A 22,446-nucleotide genomic window follows, 5' to 3' on the forward strand; every position below is an offset into this window, starting at 1 on the left:
TCTTCTATGCTCCAGGGAATAAAGTCCCAACCTATTCAACCTTTCTCTGTAACTGAGTTTCTCTAGTCCCGGCAACATCCTTGTAAACCTTCTCTGCACTCTTTCAACCTTATTTGTATCCTTCCTGTAATTTGGTGACCAAAACTGAACACAATACTCCAGATTCGGCCTCACCAATGCCTTATACAACCTCATCATAACATTCCAGCTCTTATACTCAATACTTTGATTAATAAAGGCCAAAGGCCTCTTTGAAGAAAGAGGACATCGCTGATGTCCTAGAAGGGAAAGCCTCAGCCTGGGAACAGATGTGGCAGAGAAAAAGGAACTGAGAAAATTGAATAGTATTTTTACAGGAGACAGGGTGGGAAAAGGTATAGTCAAGATAGCTGTGGGAATTGGTACATTTATAAAAGATGCTGATGGACGGTTTGTCTCCAGAAATGGAGACAGAGAGATTAAGAAAGTGGAGAGAGGAGTCAGAAATGGATTAAAAGGCAAGCATAGCTGAGAGCAATCAGTCAGGATACTCTTCACTGTGTATTTATAGTAGTTCATCAGTGTTTTAGATCACATGCCAACCTTACACAAACTTCTCAGAAAGTAGAGGTGCTGTTGTGCCTTCTTTGTTCATCCCAGGAAGGATCTTTTGATATTACATCACCCAAGGTTTTAAAGTTACTGACCCTGTCCACTTCTGATCCTCTATTGAGAACTGATTCATCGACCTCCGGCTTCTTCATCCTGTAGTTAATAATCAGCTCTTTGGTTTTGATGATGTTGAGTGAGAGGTTGTCATTGTACCATTTGCACCATTCAACCGGATTTTCAATCACTCTCCTATGTACCTGCTGATTCATCATCACCTTTGATTCAGCCAACTGCAGAAGTATTGCCGGTTAACTTAAATATGGCATTGGAGCTGCACTGAGCCACACAATCATAGGTATAAAGTGAGTAGAGCAGAGGGTGGAGAACACAGCCCTGTGGTGCACCTGTGCTGGTGGCGATGGTGGAGGAGATGTTGTTGCCAATCAGAACTAATGAGGGTCTGCAAGTGAGGAAATTGAGAATCCAGTTCCACAGGAGGCATCGAAGCCTAGGTCTTGATATTTAGTGATTAGTTTGAGGGGATGATAGTGCTGAATGTTGAGCTGTGATCAATGCAGAGCATCCTGATATCCATTCACTGTCCAGATATTTCAGAGCTGAGTGAAGAGCCAAAGAAACGACACCTGCTGTTGACCTGATGTGACAGTAAGCAAACTGTAGTTGATCCAGTTAAGTGCTCCTGGACAATGGCCACTGGGGCATGTCATCACATTCTTCTTGTGCACCGGTGTGATTGAAGCCTGCCTGAAGCAGGTGTCTACCTCAGAATGCCGAAGCAAGAGGGTGAAGATGTCTGAAAACACACAGGCCAGTTGATTAGTACAGGTTTTCAGTTCTCAGCCTGGTATACCGTCTGAGCCAGATGCTTTCCCCTCCTGAACGATGCTCTCACATCACCACAGGGTCAGAATTCACAGGGTCATCGAGGGCTCTGGGGATTCATGAAGGTGCCTCCATGTGCTATCAATCAAAACAAGCATAAGAGGCATTGAGCTCAATTTACTAGCTTATTAAAGATCCAGTAATGGTTATTTTAGGTTATAAGGTGTGCATTACAGGAAAAATAAGGGAAGCATAAAAGAGAGTGGAACATGAATTCACATAATTATCAGGGATGTATAATGAGATGTACTGGCTGTGAAGAATTTATAGATGGAACTAAGTAACCAAAAACTCTAGTGGGAATTCTGAGTCATTGGCTGCTGCAATGAAATGGCAAAACGCATAAACATGAGGTCAGGATATCATTTGTAAAAAGGAGGCTGGTTTACTCTTCACATAAATTAGGAAAATCAATAACATGCTCAAAAGCAATGAATTACCAGCATGTGCGCAGGCTCCTATTCTGCAACACAATGCTTTGGAATCAACAGGGAAGCAATCCATTTATATTTAGAATGCTAATGAGCCAGGTTTAATTAGCCGAACAGAATCTATCAAACAATAACCCGACTGAGTTCAACATAGTGTTTAAAGGGAGTAATAAAAAACAGCCATTGAGATTTTAAATTAGGGTAAGGATAACTTTCATGTGACTGTATGGCAACTCTGATAAGCTGGGCAAATGAGCAGAGCTCAATCACAAAATACAAACTTTCTTGGGCACTTAGCTCCTAAGTGGAGAGAGGCCATCGCTGACCTCTTGTCCCCATTGTCCTCTGAAGCCGATGGTATGTTTTTGGAGTTCATCATTCATTGCGTCTACTGTACAGGGGATTGGCCTGTACGGTTGTACCAGAGCCCTGTCGGCCAGCCTTACCCGTCTCCACCTCTCACGGTGGGGACATAGGGTTGGACTTTGAGCGGCAGGATACAAACAAAAGCATGAAATAGGGTTCAAAGACAATTCAATTTTAATTTACAAAGATTAGGAAAATCATATTGTAAGTGAAAGGACAATGGTAGATATTGTGATAATTACTTTGCATTATACACAATTATTATTTAGCATTACTTAGCAACTTGCATCTAATATTGAATCTGGCACAGGGATTTGCCAAAATTAGTATAAGCAACAAGAAAATCTTAAGAATAACAGGCCACAGCATCTGGCAACTTGAACGGATTCACTTAGTGAAGAGTTTCAAAAGGAACTAATTCCCTTGAAATGGCTCAAAGTCAGTTATCACGTTACCAGTAGGTAAAAAATGTAATGTTGCAGTGCTAATGATGGCTAAGCATGTCCTAACAAACTCAGTGAACTACTGGTACTTAAGATGTCCATAACAAATTTTTAAAAAATTATGACTTAAGTTTACATGTTTAAAAAATTGTTCTACGGGTGCAGTGAAATAACCCCACATGACATTAACTCCAGCAACTACCTTAAATCCTCACCAAAGTGTTCTTTGCATTCTCTCTGCAATGGCATCATTATACTTATTCCCTTCAGGTGAAGTTCATTGTAATTTTCCAATCCATGTTGCAAAATTGATTTTGGAGTCGATGTGTTTTTTTCCCCAAAGGTAGAGTATTGAAAGTATAAAATTAAAAAAATACAATGGGTGAAAATAAAACAAAACTGCAGTTGGTGGAAATTTGAAATAAAAATGGCGAATAGAAAAACACAGACAAAATGCTGGAGGAACTCAGAAAGTCAGAAATATGGGACAGCAGCTTCATCAGAACTGTTAACACAAAATAATCTGCAGATGCTGGGGTCAAAGCAACTCTCACAACACGCTGGAGGAATGCAGCAGGTCGGGCAGCATCCGTGGAAAAGATCGGTCGAGGTTTCGGGCCGGAACCCTTCGTCAGGACTGTAGAGGGAAGGGGCAGAGGCCCTATAAAGAAGGTGGTGGGAGGGTGGGAAGGAGAAGGCTGGTAGGTTCCAGGTGAAAAACCAGTAAGGGGAAAGATCAAGGGGTGGGGGAGGGGAAGCAGGGAGGTGATAGGCAGGAAATAGACTGTCATATGTCGAAAGATTGGAGCGACGGGACTTGTATACTCTGGAATTTAGAAGGCTGAGAGGGGATCTTATTGAAACATATAAGATTATTAAGGGATTGGACACGCTGGAGGCAGGAAGCATGTTCCCGCTGATGGGTGAGTCCAGAACCGGAGGCCACAGTTTAAAAATTACGGGTAGGCCATTTAGAACGGAGCTGAGGAAAAACTTTTTCACCCAGGGAGTGGTGGATATGTGAAATGCTCTGCCCCAGAAGGCAGTGGAGGCCAAGTCTCTGGATGCTTTCAAGAAAGAGATGGATAGAGCTCTTAAAGATAGTGGAATCAAAGGTTATGGGGATAAGGCAGGAAATGGATACTGATTGTGGATGATCAGCCATGATCACAGTGAATGGCGGTGCTGGCTTGAAGGGCTGAATGGTCTACTCCTGTCTATTGTCTATTGAAAGGTGAAGAAGGAATAGGGGAAAACACAATGGGTAGTAGAAGGAGGCGGAACCATGAGGGAGGTGATAGGCAGCTGGGGGAGGGGGCAGAGTGACATAGGGATAGAGGAAGGGAGGGGGAGGGAATTACCGGAAGTTGGAGAATTCTATGTTCATACCAAGGGGCTGGAGACTACCTAGACGGTATATGAGGTGTTGCTCCTCCAACCTGAGTTTAGCCTCATCATGGCAGTAGAGGAGGAATGGGAGTGGGAAGCAGAGTTGAAGTGGGTGGCTACTGGGAGATCCCGTCTGTTGTGGCAGACGGAGCGGAGGTGCTCGATGAAGCGGTCCCCTAATCTGCGTCAAGTTTCACCGACGTAGAGGAGGCCACACCGGGAGCACCGGATGCAATAGGTGACCCAACAGACTCGTCATAACTGTTTACAGATAGTAAAAAGAGAGCCCTCTCTCTGTACCCCTGCTGTTGACTGTAGCCCTACCCCCACCCTACCCTTTCCCTTTGTGTAGAGTGGCAAATACTGTATACAAAGATTCTGTCAGCTAAGCAAAGTGCAGTAAGCAAAACAATCACATTGATGTACAGCTGTCAGATAATAATTGACACATAACAGTACAACCCTAATTAAATAGGGGAAAGTTACCAGCAGCTCAAAAAAATATATTGCTCAATTTTCTCAAAAGTTAATATAGTTCCTGTATTATATTCCTAAATTATATAACATCAAATTTTTAAATTGATAACAGTGAGTAGAGTAAAATGACATGAATTCAGAAAAAACTTCCTGCTTTTCCCTGCTTTTCCCTGCTTTGATTTCATTTTCTGTATTAGTTGCCATATGCACAGTTATCTTACCTCACACATTGTTGCCTGAGTTCTTCGTTATGCTTAGAATTTCTTCGCCATTTCCTTGTCCTTCGTTCCTGAGCATAAACTCAGTCTCTGTAAGTGCTGGCTTTTAGGTCTCTGTGGCTTTTCCTCTATCGGTGGTTTGCATGTGTTGGATCTTGGCTTGCCTTCCCAATTTTTATTTTCTTTTAATTATGTGTATTGTTGCCTACTGCTTATTCTTGGATGCTTTCTTATTGTTTATCACACAAATACACACGGCTCAGCATTCCAATAGAATATTAGGGAGGGATAATACCCAATGAGGCAAGCAATTTTAAAACATAAATCCCCAACATTCATTCCCCTCTGAAGATGACATGACATGTTCATAAACTTCATCTAGGGAGGATGCTGAAGTACAAGCTCATCATCTTTCACTAATTGAATAATGAAATGTATTCAAAGACAGTGGAAGTTTCAAACTGTCAAGTTGGTAATCCTGAGAAAGCAGATGAAAAATGCAGTTCAGAAATCAAAGGATTTAATGGCAAGCTGCATACCCTACAAAGATTTAATACCTGAAACAATGATTATCTATATCTGAAGAGTAGAGGAAACCTTATGAGTAAAATCCATAGCCCTGTCAATATCAGAGGCCTACAAATACAGTTTGCACCTTCCAGTAAGATGATGGCGTATTAGGATGCAGCAGCCTCTCAGGGACCGAGAGACATTTTTATTTATTTATAAGCCTTTTTTACAATCGCAGGAAAATGTTGGACTTTAGAACTTCAGGTACTGCATGTCTACCCCTTCAATGACCTGCTCAGTGGTGGAGGAGCTGGATTTGGCGCAGATTGTGTTAACTGCCTGCTACTAGAAGGTATCCGAGTTTGTGTGCAGTCTAACTGCGAGTGATAGTCTTGGATGTTTCTCTTGTGATCACAAGATCCTGTTGGACATTGGCAACATAAAATGCAGCAAGTCCATTTTCCTTGTTTATTGGAAAAACAGGCAGCGAGGGAGATGTGTGACCTCAGTTGTAGCAAGCACTAGGCCTCAAGCCATGGGCTTGCCTCCTTCAGCAGTGCGGAAGAGGAGACACTGGAGGCAGTATAGTACAGCATCCATGCTCAGTTGGGGTCTGGCCCTGCCTGTTGGTGCTGCCCTCCACTGTTCAGTCAGTGGAATGACAAGCTGGATTTTGTGCATGCGTGTGCTCATTTGCAGACTGCTGAGAACTGTTTGTTCTTACTGATAACACCTATGCACTATGTTTACAGGACATGTCACTCAGGGACTTGGGCCTTTTATATTTTTCTGTGAATGTTCGGTTTGCTTACTTGTTATCTTATATGTGCTATATGTGCCTTGTGCTGTGGCACTGTGTTTCGCACCTTGCCCCAGAGGAACACAGTTTCGTTTGGCTGTATTCATGGGTATTCCTGTAGGGTTGAATGATAATTAAACTTGAGTTTGAACTTGAGTTGCCTGAAAATTGTAGTAACGTGTGCTATATTATGTAATTTGTTACTTTTAACTTTAGTGATCTCCATACCTGACTGGACCTGACACATCCCTCCAGCCCCTGTATGAATGTGCAGGAACTGGAAGGATATTGACACTGTGTGGACAGAATTGATTAGTTTAGTTGGGTATTTGTTTGTGAGTGTAATTAGTTCAAAATTTATTATGAAAGTACATATGTTATCATATAAAACCTGATATTTGTTTTCTTGCAGGCATACTTAGTAAATCCAAGAACCATAATAGAGTCAATAAAAAACCACACCCAGCTAATACAAAAAACTATAATAAATAAAAAGTAATAAATATCAAAAACATAACAAAAAGAGACCTTGAAAGTGAGTCTGTGGGTTATGGGGATATCTCAATGACAAGGTAAGTGAAGTTGAGTGAACACAACATTGTGGACAAGTGGATTATTCCTATGCTGTACTGTTCTAAGTTCCATGTAATCAACTTCCACAGACAACCAATGTCACCCTGAACTATCAAAACTCATTCTCAGCGAACAGTGTAGTAGAATGCTAATCCCCAACATGACTAGCAACCACAAATTTACACCCGCCTCCCCTAGCTTCCCCAACCCCGCCCCACAAGCACACCCTCCTACTCTTGATTCACAACTGTAGCACATTTCAACTACACCTATGCTCAAGCAATGATTAAACCTTCTGGCATGGTCACACTCAACTTTGGCTAACATTCACAACATCCTTCTCATCACCTGATATCTCCAGAAACTAACCATGAACCCTTCTGTCTGCTGGCAACAAACTGCCTTAGCAGTCCCATTGCCTGGGCTAATGCTTACAATCAAACAGCCCTCTCCCCAAACCCCAGAACCGTGACTGGACTTACCTGATTTCCTTCAAGTGCTCTGCTAGTGTACAGTGCATTCAGGAATTGAATTGAATTGACTAAATTTCTTACATCCTTTACATACACGAGGAGTAAAAATTTTTAACTTACATCTCCATCTAACTGTGCAATGTGCAATCATAGTAATTTATAATAATTTATAATAAATAGGACAGTCAATGTAACGTAGAAACACACTCAAATCAGTGTGAGTTAATCAGTCTGATGGCCTGGTGGAAGAAGCTGTCCTGGAGCCTGTTGGTCCTGGCTTTTATGCTGTGGTATCATTTCCCAGATGGTAGCAGCTGGAATAGATTGTGGTTGGGGTGACTTGGGTCCCCAGTGATTCTTTGGGCCTTTTTTCACACCTGTCTTTGTAAATGTCCTGAATCATGGGAAGTTTACAACTACAGATGCGCTGGGCTGTCTGCACCACTCTCTGCAGAATCCTGCGATTAAGGGAGGTACAGTTCCCATACCAGGCAGTGATGCAGCCAGTCAGGATGCTCTCAATTGTGCCCCTGTAGAAAGTTCTTAGGATTTGGGTGCCCATACCAAATTTCCTCAGCCAACTGAGGTGAAAGAGGCGCTGTTGTGTCTTTTTCATCACACAGCTGGTGTGTACAGACCACATGAAGTCCTCGGTGATGTGGATGCAGAGGAACTTAAAGCTGTTTACCCTCTCAGCCCCAGATCCATTGATGTCAATAGGGGTTAGCCTGTCTCCATTCTTCCTGTAATCCACAACCAGCTGCTTTATTTTTGCAACATTGAGGGAGAGGTTCTTTTCTTGACAGCACTGTGTCAGAGAGGTGACTTCTTCCCTGTAGGCCACCTCATTATTGTTTGAGATTAGGCCAATCAATGTAGTGTCATTGGCAAATTTAATTAGCAGATTAGAGCTGTGGGTGGCAACACAGTCATGGGCATACAAGGAGTAAGGGAGGAGACTTAGTACGCAGCACTGAGGTGCTCCTGTGCTGAGAGTCAGAAAGGTGGAGGTGAAGGAGCCCAACCTTACCACCTGCTGGTGAGCTGACAGGAAGTCCAGGATCCAGCTGCACAAGGCAGGGTCAAGGCTGAGGTCTCTGAGCTTCCTGTCGAGCCTGGATGGAATTATGGTGTTGAATGCTGAACTGTAGTCCAAGAACAACATTCTCACATAAGCAACCTTCTTCCCCAGATGTAAGGAGATGGTAAGGAGAGGCCTTACCTAATATAATATCTGATAAGGTGACACATGGTGCTTTGTGCCTTGTGTATTGAATGTCCCAGTGATAGGATTAAACATGAAATGATTATTGCTCTCTATGCAATGACTATTAAATTTGTCTTTGCAGTGACCAAAAATTCTAGGTCCTTAATAACCCTATGGATTGGAACCAAAGCAGTTGAAATACTCTATCACCCTTTCTTTTTTTGTTCCTTCTTGACTTTGGTACTGTTGGTTTTGAGCCAACTTGACATGCTTGGCAGTTCCAGGTACATTATTATCTTTTGTATAATTGCTAATTGGGAACCTTTGACATTCAGCACCACCCGGGTGACTATTTGAATGTGTAATGATTGGATAAATGATCTGGCAGCTGCTGGGAAGGCAGAAAAGGCTCTCTGGATAAATGCAGAATTTGCTGCCATTGACCACCCTCGGGGACTTTCTGCAGCCCCCCTCTGGGAAATCTTAGCTGCCTAAATTTTGCTGCTGCTTTATACCCTTTGTCTTTCACATTTTTCCTTCTCCATCTGTTTCAGGATGTCAACCCTAATATAATCTGCTTACTAACTTTACAGTGCCTCACATAATAAATAACCATGATGGAATGGTAGAGCAGATTCAATAGGTTGAATGTGCTAATTCTGCTCCTGTGTCTCATGTCTTACGGTATTGATTCCCTCCTTTACAGAGACCAGGATTAAAACCAGCACTTGTTTGTACCATCGAAGGACAACAGTGCTGCTAGAGGTGCTACCTTTTGGATTAGACCACTGTTTTCTGGTTCAAATAGTTATAGTTTATTCAGCAGTATTTGAATTCTCCACATTCTGAATACTTTACCCTCAACCTACATAATTGCATAATTTAGCCACACATTCATTACATTGTTTTGGGTTCTTGCTGAGTTTGAAATAACAACTTGATTTAGTGACTGCTGCATATTAATTGTGTACTGTAATGCTTTGAGTTGAGTGTCATTTATTTTATTACAGAGGGATGCATGATTTTTAAATATTATACAGTTGCTGACAATGCATAGGTCTTTCATATGTCCTGAAATCACAAAACTGGCAGTGTGCAATGTGTAAAAATCAATCAGCCAAAGAAAAAAAAAAAAAAAAATTAGAAAGTTAAGAAGAAAAAAAAATTGACAGGCAAATTAACATAAATTTGATAGTGTCATAAAAGGATCAAAGCTGAGATGAAAAGACCTGTAAAATATTATGAGGATTCTGTTACAAACATGACATTACCATAGTGAGAGCGCTACATGACGTCTAGGAAGTACTGCTTCATATAAATAGGTCATAAATTCCACTGCTGAACATCTTCCCCACTTCCTAAAGTCATAGAATCACAGAACTACAGCACAGATACAGGTCCTTCAGCTTTATGCCCTGTCTCACCTACCTGCGCCCAGTTCATGGCCCTCCATACCATGTACTTATTCAAACTTCTCTAACATGTTGCAATCAAACCCACATCTATCGCTTCCACTGGCAGCTTGTTCCATACTCTCATTGCACTCTGAGTGAAGAAGCTTCCCTTCATGTTCTCCTTAAACTCTTCAACATTCACCCATAACCCATGACCTCTCATTGTAGTCCCACCTAACCTCAGTGGAAAAATCCTGCTTGCATTTACCCTATCTATACTCCTCTTAATTTTGTATACCCATCAAGTCTCCTCTCAATCTTCTACGTTCTAAGAAACAATGCTCTGAACCATTCAATCTTTCCTTGTAACTCAGGGCCTCCAGACCCAGCAACATCCTTGTAAATTTTCACTGTACTCTTTCAACCTTATTTACATCTTTCCATAGGTAGGTCACCAAAACTGCACACAATACTCCAAATTAGGCCTCACCAACGTCTTATACAACTCAACTCCTGTACCTGGTGCTCAGTCTTATGAAGGCCAATGTGTCAGAAGCTCTCTTTACATCCCTACAGTATCTATTCCATAATGCCACTTCCAAGGAATTATGGATCTGTGTACCCAAATCCCTTTGCTCTACCATACACCTCCGTGTCCTACTATTCCCTGTCAAAGACTTGCCCTGGTTTATCTTGCCGAAGTGCAACACCTCAGACATGTCTGCATTAAATTTTTCTAGCTGGCCCAGGTCATGCTGCAAGCATTGGTAGCCTTAAACATTGTCACTATACCCCCGATCTTGGTGTTATCTGCAAATTTGCGGATCTAGTTTACCACGTTATTATCCAAATCATTAATATAGGTAATAAACAACGATGGACCCAGAACCAATCCCTGTAAACACCACGAGTCACAGGCCTCCAGTCAGAGACACAACCATCAACTACCACTGTCATACAGAGGTGGCTGGAAACGGACCCAAGTGCAAGATACAGACACTGAAGTACTAGGCACAGGACTAGGATACAGGGCGATGGCAAGGACATGGACAGGAAAACCGGGAACCTGGAACAGGACTGGACAAAAGAGCTAGGAGTCTGGGCTTGGACTCCGAGCCAGAGACTGGACAAGGACCCAGAATCTGGGTCTTGCCTCTGGCTTGGATCACAGAACTAGGCAAGGGCGAGGCTTGGCTGGCAGGCAGGAGGCCTGAGGCGAGGCTTGGCTGGCAGGCAGGAGGCCTGAGGCGAGGCTTGGCTGGCAGGCAGGAGGCCTGAGGCGAGGCTTGGCTGGCAGGCAGGAGGCCTGAGGCGAGGCTTGGCTGGCAGGCAGGAGGCCTGAGGCGAGGCTTGGCTGGCAGGCAGGAGGCCTGAGGCGAGGCTTGGCTGGCAGGCAGGAGGCCTGAGGCGAGGCTTGGCTGGCAGGCAGGAGGCCTGAGGCGAGGCTTGGCTGGCAGGCAGGAGGCCTGAGGCGAGGCTTGGCTGGCAGGCAGGAGGCCTGAGGCGAGGCTTGGCTGGCAGGCAGGAGGCCGGAGGCGAGGCTTGGCTGGCAGGCAGGAGGCCGGAGGCGAGGCTTGGCTGGAGGCAGGAGGCCGGAGTCTTCAGGCTAGAGGCTGGAGGCTAGAGACGAGGCTTGGCAGGAGGCTGGAGGCTAAAGACAAGGCTTGGCAGGAGGCTGGAGGCTAGAGTCTTCAGGCTTGAGGCTAGGCAGCAGGCTGGAGTCTTCAGTCTAGAGGCTGGAGGCTAGAGACGAGGCTTGGCAGGAGGCAGGAGGCTGGAGTCTTCAGGCTAGAGGCTGGAGGCTAGAGACGAGGCTTGGCAGGAGGCTGGAGGCTAGAGACGAGGCTTGGCAGGAGGCTGGAGTCTTCAGGCTTGAGGCTATCAGGAGGCTGGAGTCTTCAGGCTTGAGGGTAGGCAGGAGGCTGGAGTCTTCAGGCTTGAGGGTAGGCAGGCTCCTCCTGGGCAGGGTGCGGATCTCCTGGGCAGGGTGCGGATCACCACTCAGCAGAGGCAAGGGACAGGAAGGGACAGAACCAACCACAGGTAACGGCAAGACAGCCTGGCTTACCTGGACGGAGGCAAGGGACAGAAAGGGAGCTTGGTACAGGGTGGCTCCAGGCCAAGACTGCAGGTGAGACGAGGCAAGAGTTACCAGCAAGACAAGGCTTCAGGCAATGCAAAGCGAGATGAGAACTTCAGGTGAGGCAATAGTTACCAGCAAGACAAGGCAAGGCTTCCGGCAAAGCAAGGCGAGACGAGAACTTCAGGCGAGGTGAGAGTTACCGGCAAGACAAGGCAGGGCTTTAGCCGAGGAAACAGAAGGCAGAGGAAGGGATACAAGGAATAAGGACAAGAACAATCCAGCAGCCACACCCTGGTCTCTGAAGGTATTTATGCAGCCAGCCCCTATGAGCATCAGCTGACTCAATTAGAGCTCAACAAGACAGAAACAGGGTAGACAGGAAAACCTGGAGCAAGGGTCGATGGACCAGACCGTAAACCGGAATACGGACTTCACGGACCTTACCATGACAACCACTCTCTATCATCTCCTTCCAAGCCAATGCTCAATCCAATATACTACTTCATCCTGAATGCTTCCCTTTGTTAGAGGCCTTACTAAAGTCCATGTAGACAATGCTCACTGCTTTTCCTTCATCAACCTTCTACATAACCTCTTCAAAAAATATTCTGTAAGATTGGTTAGCCTACCGTCCACATTCATATTGACTATCCCCAATCATGCCCTGTCTATTCAGATACATATACTGTATACAGTATCCTGCTCCTTGGAAAACCTTCCAATAATTTACCTATGACTGATGTCAGGTTCACTAGTGTGTAATTTCTCAGCTTATTCCTAGAGCCTTTCTTGAACAATGGAACAACATTAGCTATCTTCCAGTCCACTGGCCCCTCATCCATGGCTAAGGATGCTTTTAGCTAACTCTGCCAAGGCCCCTGGAATTTATGCACTAGACTCCTAAAAGGTTCAAGGGGACACTACATCAGGCCCTTGGGATTTATCCACCTTAATTTGCCTCAACACAGCAATCACTTCCTCTTCTATGATCTGGATATGGTCCATGGCCTCACTACTCTTCCCTTCAGTTCTATAGTCTCTGTGTCTGTCTCTGAGTAAATACAGATGTAAAAAAAATCATTTAAGATCTCCCCATCTCTTTCGGCTCCATGCATAGATGACCACGCTGATCTTCAAGACGACCAATTTTGGCTCGGCTATCCTTTTGCTCTTCGGCCACTTTATTAGGTACACCTGTAGTCCTGCTCATTAATGCAAATACAGGTCTGTGCATAAGTCTTAGGTACATGTATATATACATCTGGGATAGACACCTAGGACTTTTGCACAGTACTGTATGTTGTTTAAATAGGAAGGTGGTTGTGAAACAGAAATAAGAGTTCTTAGCTTTGTATTAGATCAGTAGTACTGAGTGTTATTTGGTAACCGGAAAGGCCGGTTAGGCACCCTAGCTATATACAGTATACGTGCCTGAGACTTTTGGACAGTACTGCATCTAACCAGCCAATCATGTGACAGCAGCTCTATGTATAAAAGCAGGCAGAGAGAGTCAAGAGTTTCAGTTGTGTTCAAACCAAACTTCAAAATGGGGAAGAAATGTGATCTAAGTAACTTTGGCCGTGGAATGATTGTTGGTGCCAGACAGGTTTGAGTATCTTAGAAACTATAGGTCAACTGGGATTTTCATGCACAGCAGTCGCTAGAGCTTACAGAGTATGGTGCAAATACTCTTTGTCGCAGTCAATAGGGAAGTTAAAATCACCTGTCTGGCGCTAACAACCATTACACAGTCGAAGTTATTTAGATCACATTTCTTCCCCATTCTGCTGTTTGGTTTGAACAACAATTGAGGTCTAGAATACAAGAGCAAGGATGTGATGCTGAGGTTTTATAAGGCGCTGGTGAGGCCTCAGGATAGAGGAGCACCCTTTCAAAACAGAGATGCGGAGAAATTTCTTGAGCCAAAGGGAGGTGAATTTGTTGCCACATGCGGCTGTGGAGGCCAGGTCATTGAGTGTATTTAAGGTAGAGATTGATATTGGACATGGCATCAAAGGTTACGGGGAGAAGGCCAGGAAGTGGGTTGAGGAGGAGGAAAAAAAGGATCCGCCGTTATTGAGTGACGGAGCAAACTTGATGGGCCACATTGTCTAATTCTGCTCCTATGTCTTATGGTCTTATGGTCTTATATACTATGAGAATGGTATTTTTCCTCTATCAATTTATCTTTATAAATAATTAATGTTGTATAATTGACCATCAATTCCTTCCTATGAAATTTTAAATCACATGATCATGTTATTTGCCACAGTAAAATAATATGGAATGTGTATTTTCACTGGTAGATCACTGAGGAAAAAAGAGTAGAAATTCTCACTCTTCCGTGCAGGCAAGAATTCAAGTGACTGCACTATGTTAGCATGCTAAAATTGACAGAGAGTCCAAGGTCACTCTTTCAGTCTCATGGCAGGACTATGAGGGATCTGATGATGAATTTTGTCATCTTAATTCATACGACCATGGATAGTTGGTACCAAAAATTTTACGAAGCAGCAATTCTTTGTTGACTGTGGTTTATCTAATACATTTTTAATCTAATCCCTTCACTTTGCTGCTATGATTTACTCTTGGATATGTTATTACCCATTATTTTCTCATTTATTGCCCAGCCACATTATGCAAAAAGCAGCTCTATAACCACAAGAAATAGGAACAGATCCAGATTATTCAGCCTATCAAATCCATTTCACCATTCAATAAAAACATGACTGATCCTACTTTTTGTCAATTTTCACACCCATAACCCTTGATTCCCTGAATGAATAAACATTTATCGCAGATTTGAATACATTCAAGGATTTTTTTTTCTCATAACTTTCTAAAGTAAGGAATCTCAGAATCTCAGAACAATTGTTCGAAGGAAAATATTTCATTCCCATCACAGCTGTACATAGGTACCTTTCATGTGTGTCCTTTATTCCCCAACCATCCTACCTGGTGTTTACACTTCCTCAATTTAGTTTACCAACCTACCTCAGAATTTTATATGTTTCAATACAATTGCCTTTCTTTCTTCTAAACTCCAATGATTTCAAACCCAACTTGTTCAATTTTTCATTATAAGAGAATTCCTCCCATACTTGGGCTCATTCTAGAACATTCTCAGATTTGCCTCCTATGATGGATATTTATCCTTAAGTAAGGAATGTTTGATTGGATTATACCTTGTACAAACAAAGTATAAATTTGTTATTTTTATATTCCTATCCCCTTGAAACAAAATCTAGAATTCCCTTAGCCTTCTGGATTCTCCAGCACCACTCTGCTAGCTTTCTGTTTTTCAGATCCTTTGGTGCTATAACTTTTTAGCAATCTCTCTACGTGATCCATTTTATCATTTTTCCTTCTAAAGTGAAGAACTTCACACTTTTCCACATTATTCTCCATTTGCCAAAAGTTTGATCGTTTCACCCATCAGTATCTCTCTGTTTTGTCTGTACTCTCCCAGATTATCTTTTCCCTCTACTTTTGTTTCCCACACACCTTTTGCTACAGTACATTTACTTTCTTCATCTAAACTTTTAATATCTATGGTAAACTGCAGCAGTCCCAGATATGATACATACTGTACATAGAACATAGAATGATGCAGCACAGGAACAGAACCTTCACCCCATGATGTTTTGGTGAACTAATTAAACTAGTGGTTAAAAACCAAACTAAACTAGTCCTTTTAGCCTACACAATGCACATATCCCTCCATTTTCTGCATATTCATGTGCCTATCCTAGAGCCCCTTGAACACGTCTTTCACATTTACCTGCACCACGACCCAGGCTGCACATTCCAGCCACCCACCATTCTTCATAAAAAAATCTTATCCTGCACACCTACTTAAAGGTATGTCCTCTAGTATTAAACATTTCATCCATGGAAAAAGATAATATTTATGTCTCTCATAATATTATATACCAAAATAAGATCTCTCCTCAGCCTCTGCTGCTACAGAGAAAGCAACCCAAGATTGAACAAATTCTCCTTATAGCATATTCCCTCAAATCCAGGCAGCATCCTGATAAACCTCTTCTTCACTCTCTCTATAGCCTCCACATCCTTCCTTTATTGGGCTGACTGGTATTGAATGTAATACTCCAACGCCGAAAAATAACTTTACGACTCTTGAACTTAATGTTTCAAATTCACCTTCTACTTTTAATCTTTTTTTATTGATTTAAAAGAAGAAGGGTAAATACAAACCAGAGGAGGGGTTATCTCAAATACATAATTCAATAATAATACAAACAAAGAAAGGAGTATACACTGTCAAAATCATGTATAGTATTAAGCTAATATAAAGAGAAAAGAAATCCACCTCTCCTCTTAACAGTTCATGGAAAAAAAGATTTAAAACTTTCTATTATTGAGAGAAAAAAAACCCCACTAAGCTAACCTAAAACAAATAAAGGGGACTAGGCAGTCCATTTTGAGGATACAGTTAAAAAAAAAGGGAAAATCCTTCTGATCAAATTTAAAAATTTGTGGAAAAAAAAGAATAATTAGCTATAAAAGTAATAAGAGTTAGATCATATGAAAATATTGAATAAAAGGTCGCCAAGTTCGCTCAAATTTAAAAGATGTATCAAACGTCCAACTTCTTATTTTCTCCAAACCTAAACAAGACATAATGGAGGAGAGCCAAAAGAATACAGTAGGTAGATTGGAATCCTTCCAGTACAATAGAATAGCTCTCCTAGCCAATAAAGTTGAGAAAGCTATCATACGTTGAGCGGAAGCAGGAGCATTTCCTGCTTCCATTGGAATAACCCGAAAGATTGCCGTAAGTGAATTAGGCTGTAGGTCCAGACCTATGACTTTTGATAATGTTCTAAAAACATCTCTCCAAAAGTTATTTAACTTTATGCAGGACCAGAACATATGAGTTAAAGTGGCCACCTCAGTGTTGCATGTATCATAAGTAGGATTTATATTAGAAAAAATATGCGCTAATTTACCTTTTGACATATGCGCCCTGTGCACTACCTTGAACTGAATCAAGGAGTGACGGGCACAAATAGATGAATTGTTAACTAAATGACAAATTTTATTCCATTGATTATCTGAAAGTGGTTCTTGAACTTCCAATTCCCAAGCACATTTAACCTTATCATTAGACATCATTTGTAAATTCAATAGCCATTTATATATGATGGCTATCAATCCTTTCTAGAATGGTTTAAGCTGAAAGATAACATCTATCATATTTGGTAAATGAGCAAATGGGTAATTCGGTAACAAATCACGTAAAAAATTCCTAATTTGTAAATATTTAAAATAACTGGTCAGAAGACAGATTTTGAAAATGCGTCATTAAATTTCATTAATAAGATATTTATGGATTTCTATTCTAATCTTTATAAATCTGAATTTTTGGATAATACTATCTTTATGAATAGATTTTTGCAAAAATTAAAAATACCTAAAATTTCTATTCAAGATATTAACACATTAGATGCCCCTATTAAGCAAGAGGAAATAGCTAGAGCTATAACCTCTATGCAACTAGGAAAAGCTCTGGGACCAGATGGATATACAGTAGAATTTTATAAGACTTTTACTGAAACGCTTACATCACATCTATGTCAAACTTTCACTGATTCTATATCCTCTGGGAACCTCCCGAAAACTTTTTATGAGGCATCAATCCCATTGATCCCTAAAAAAGGAAAAGATCTATCTGAATGTGCCTCCTATAGACCAATTTCCTTATTGAATCTGGACTTTAAAATTCTCTCTAAAATTCTGGCTAATAGGCTTGAGAATATTTTACCTACGGTTATTTCAAATGATCAAACTGGATTTATTAAAAATTGGTATTCACATTTTTGTATTCGAAGGTTGTTAAATATTATTTATTCTCCCTCAGTTAAAGAATCTGAATGTATTGTCTATCTTGATGCAGAGAAAGCCTTTGGTAGGGTGGAATGTCCTTATTTATTTCAGGTTTTGGAGAGATTTAATTTTGGTCCGGGATTTATCTCCTGGATCAAACTGATCTATCAAGCTCCGATGGCTGGGGTTATAACTAACAATCAAAAATCTCCTTATTTTAGACTATATAGAGGAACCTGTCAGGGTTGTCCTCTTGGACCCTTATTCTTTAATTTGGCTTTAGAACCACTTGCTATTGCTCTTAGGGATTCCAACTCTGTTCAGGGTATGAAGATAGGGGATAAAGTACATAAGGTTTTGTTGTACGTAGATGATTTATTAGTTTACATTTCAGACCCTAGGAAATCTATCCCTTCTATGTTATCCATATTTACTGAATTTAGTACTTTCTCTGGATACAAGTTAAATTTACATAAAAGTGAATTATTTCCTATTAATAACTATTTGGATCAATATGATCTAATACCTTTTAATATTCCTAAAAATTATTTTACCTATCTTGGTATTAAAATTACCAAAAATTTTAAAGATTTATATAAATATAATTTTCTTCCTTGAATTGAATATACACAACAAACGCTTTCCAAATGGTCGCCAATGACGTTGTCGTTAATTGGTCGAATAAGTGCTATCAAAATGACAATTTTACCGAAATTCTTATACATGTTTCAAGCTGTTCCATCCTTTGTCCCGAAAACGTTTTTTTGATAGAATAGATTCTATGATCTTATCATATATCTGGAATAATGAAAGCTCCAGAGTGAGTGAACCTTTACTGCAAAAATTAAAAAAAAGATGGTGGCTTGGCCTTACCAAACTTTAGACTCTATTACTGGGCAATTAATATTTATTATATTACTTTTTGGATTCACTGTATACATATGCAGGACTGTCCTTCACGGTTGGACTTGGAGGAGAACTCGGTAAAGGGGTTCTCTTTGGCTTCTTTGCTGGGAGCTCCTCTTCCCTTTTTAGTTTCTAGGATTGGTAGACAAGATCTTAGTCCCATTGTTAGACATACATTAAAAATTTGGTTTCAGTTTCGCAGATCTTTTGATTTAAATAACTTTGTTCTTTCTAGTAATATCTATTTTAATTGTTTTTTTAAACCATCAATTTTAGACAAGGCCTTTTTAACATGGAAAACTAAGGGAATAATAACTTTTCTAGATTTGTTTTTAGAGGATTGTTTAATGTCTTTTTCTCAGCTAATGGACAAATATGATTTATCTAATGCAAATTCACCTTCTAGATAAGCCTCTGGGTGTGGGACCTTGTCAAACGCCTTACTAAATTCCATGTAGACAACATCCACAGCTCTGCCTTCATCGTTGTCCTATGTCACCGCCTCAAAAAACTCAATTAAGTTAGTAAGAAATGTCTTGCCCCATACCCCACAACATCCCTTTAGTCACAGGTTGCCAACCTGAAAATGACCCACATATTCCTATTTCATGTTTCCTGCTAGCATGATGCCCTCTACCATGATAATGTATTGCAAAGTAACCTCTTTCATGGCACCTTATCAAATGTGTTTTATAAATCTGAATTTATTACATTGATTGGTCCTGCTGTAATCACTAGTTGATAGTTCCTCAAAACACTCAAGTGAATTTATTAGACATAATTTCCTCCTCATGAGGCCATACTGTCACTTTTTGATCAGATCATGACCTTTCATATGCTCTATTATTACCTCCTTAGTAATTGATTTAACTAAATCACCAGTTGTTTTACATCTCAAATTGATTTTGAATATGGGGATCAATTAACATCTTTACAATTCTTAAGTTAGCTAGTGTTTAGGGCAGCAGTGAAGGTTCCCCATTTCTGGCAGCGTTCAGGATTTCTTTCATTGTGTCATCAGCTTCTTGTGGTTTTCACTACTGTTAACATACATGTTCCAGGTGGAAACTCAAGATTCTTCATTGTTGTTTCTGTAATAATTTCATTTACCAGTCAGGGTTGTTAGCCTTGAGCTGAACCACTGAACCTGGACCACTCTTAGTCTGTCCTCTACCCTTTGATCTGTTTGGCTTTAACAAGAGCCAATGCATAAAGCCCTGACTCCAGCCAACATAGCTCTGTGGCTCATTGAGGTATGCAAGCTTCCAAACCATGACAAGGTTGTGGTTCTCTTGGAGGAATCCTTCAGGATCCCTCCAGAATTTTAAGGATTTTTGGAAGATTTCAACCAGTGTGTCTATTATCTGTGTTGCCACTTCTTTTCAGATCCAATCAGTGTAAAGCAGTGAAGTCCAAGGGATTAATCAGCCTTTGACCCCATTGATTTGTCTAATAATAATTCTCTAGTGTTGGGATGATTTTTAATTATTCCCATTATTTTAATATTGTTCTGATGTTTATGTGTCTTCTACCACAAGGACCAAGATGAAATGTTTTTGACTCATCTGCCATTTCTGTGTTCCACACAACCGTATCCCCAGCTTCATTCATTAAGGAGCTTATATTCATTGTGACATCTCTATTTGATGTACTTGAAGAGTCTTTTGTTGGTAATTTTATATTTCCTGTGAACTTGCCCTCAGAGCTTATATTCAGTATGGCTCAGTATTATCCTTGGTAGAAAAGATATGACAGGAAATTGTCATTGTGAGAAGCAAGCCTTCATTTGTAACAGCTCTCATTTTTAGTCACTACAAAATATAGAGTGTTGCAAGTCTAGTATACTGAGGCTGACCATCAAACTTGGAACTCCACATACTCCCTAACTGGAGAAATACAAGAAGCACACAATTTCTGCAGAATAACAAAGATAACTTATGTTCAATAATTTAGTGTATTTCACTTTATTTTGCAGCTGGGATCCAGTGATGGGTATTATAGTTTTCACACGAGTCCGACATTCTCAAGACACGCCAAGCCTGTTGTACTGTGGACCCAGCAGGATGTTTGTAAATGGTTAAAGAAACATTGCCCCCACAATTATCTGACCTACGTGGAAGCTTTCTCTCATCATGCAATAACAGGTATAGTCTCGGAACTGATTACAAGAATTGAATGATTATTATAATATTCATTTAAAGCACTTTTTCTGAGATTTCAAATCAAATTTGGATTTGCTTAATCTATGTGTATTTTTAAGGGCAATTTCAAAAATCTTTTGTGGTGTACTAATATGTTAAAAATCATATTTCTGGCAGGAAAAGTGGAAACAACAGCTGTGATTGTTAGTTGTGACATCTTTCAATGTGTTTCAAATTATTCAGACATTGCTGTTAAGTTTGATGGGAAAATCATGCTATGACCAACCTCTTCAAAATGTAAAATTTCACCAAAGTAGCAATCTTTGACCAAATTACAAAACTCTTAGAAAACTTCTATAATCAAGGCTTAAAAATAGCTACAAAGATATTACATGAAACTAGTAATAGAATTAGACTTATTTGGGACAGTCAATATCATTTTGTGTGAGGGAGATCCAGTCTCAGAATTTGTTTGAGTGTTTTGATCAATTAAAGTAGGGAAATTGATTTTGTCTATGAGGACTATCGTAATGCTATTAGCATGGTCTCTCATTCTAGGCTGGTCCAAAAGACCAAGTCACATAGGATCCTTGGTGCACTGGTAAATTGGATAAAAAATGTAGAAGATATGGGGTTGTTCTTCTGACTGTTGGATTGCAACCAATTGTGTTCTACAAGGATCTGCACTGGGACCTATATTGCTTGTAGTATGTATTTATGATCTGGATAGAATTTTAGGTGCTCTGATTAGTAAATTTTGCAGATGACACAAGAATCAGTAGAGTCATAGACCTCCAAGGCAGCAGGATATAAATCATTTGGAAATTTGGGGAGGGAAATGGCAGATGTAGCTTTATCTGGACCACAAGTGAGGTCATGGGTTTTGGAAGGACAAATGCAGCAGGAAAGTATTCAATAAATGGCAGGACTGTTGCAAACTCTGATTACAAGCAATGTTTTTTTTCTGTTTTTGAGCGATTTAATGGTGCAATCAATACGAATTGGGGTGCTTCGACAAAGATTTATCCTGTAGCCTGCCTTGGCTAGTGGCGTGGCCCTGATCTGAACTAAACTGAATACCACTGGTTTGATGTTTCATGCTCTGTGTGTTGTTCACTCACTTTTTGCCATTTGCGCAATTTGTTCTTTTTTTGAGCACTGGGTGTTCGATGTTTTCTGGAACAGCTTCTATCGTATTTCTTTGTTTCATGGCTGCCTGTGGGAGGACAAATCTCAGAGGTGCATTCTGAATACATACTTTGATAACAAATGTACATTGAATCTTTGAATTTTTTCCTGATCATTGGGGGATGATGGGCAGCCCAGTAGAAACACATAAAATTATGAGATGCATAGATTGGATAAAGACACAAGGTTTTTTCTCCAGGGTGGAAATGGCACAATACTAGAGGGCAGAGGTTAAAGGTGAAGGGGAAAGTTTAAAGGACATTTGCAAAGAAAATTTTTTTTAAACCCAGATAGTGGTAGGTGCCTGGAACATGCTGACAAAGGAGAGGTTAGAAGTAGATATGATAATGTTTAAGAGGCATTTAAATAGACACATGAACGAGCAGATGGGATTACCTTGGATTGATATCATGATTGTCGCAGGCATAGTGGGCTCTAGGGCCTCTTCCTCTATCAATTACTCCAAAAGACTGGAAGTAAAGTAAATACTGAAAGGCTTTTATT

The 22,446-nt window shown here is 40.7% G+C and overlaps 1 protein-coding gene across 3 annotated transcripts in view; it reads left to right on the forward strand.

The window, feature by feature from the left end:
* samd10b (sterile alpha motif domain containing 10b) overlaps positions 1–22,446 on the forward strand; it is a 118,197-nt gene that overhangs the window by 58,253 nt on the left and 37,498 nt on the right. For all 3 annotated transcript variants that reach the window (XM_072276997.1, XM_072277018.1, XM_072277007.1), the window contains exon 3: positions 20,589–20,757. In XM_072276997.1, coding sequence (XP_072133098.1) covers positions 20,589–20,757 — 169 coding nt within the window. The remainder of the gene's footprint in view (positions 1–20,588; positions 20,758–22,446) is intronic.

This window comes from Mobula birostris, chromosome 2 (genome assembly GCF_030028105.1).
Source record: "Mobula birostris isolate sMobBir1 chromosome 2, sMobBir1.hap1, whole genome shotgun sequence".
Lineage (NCBI taxonomy): Eukaryota > Metazoa > Chordata > Chondrichthyes > Myliobatiformes > Myliobatidae > Mobula > Mobula birostris.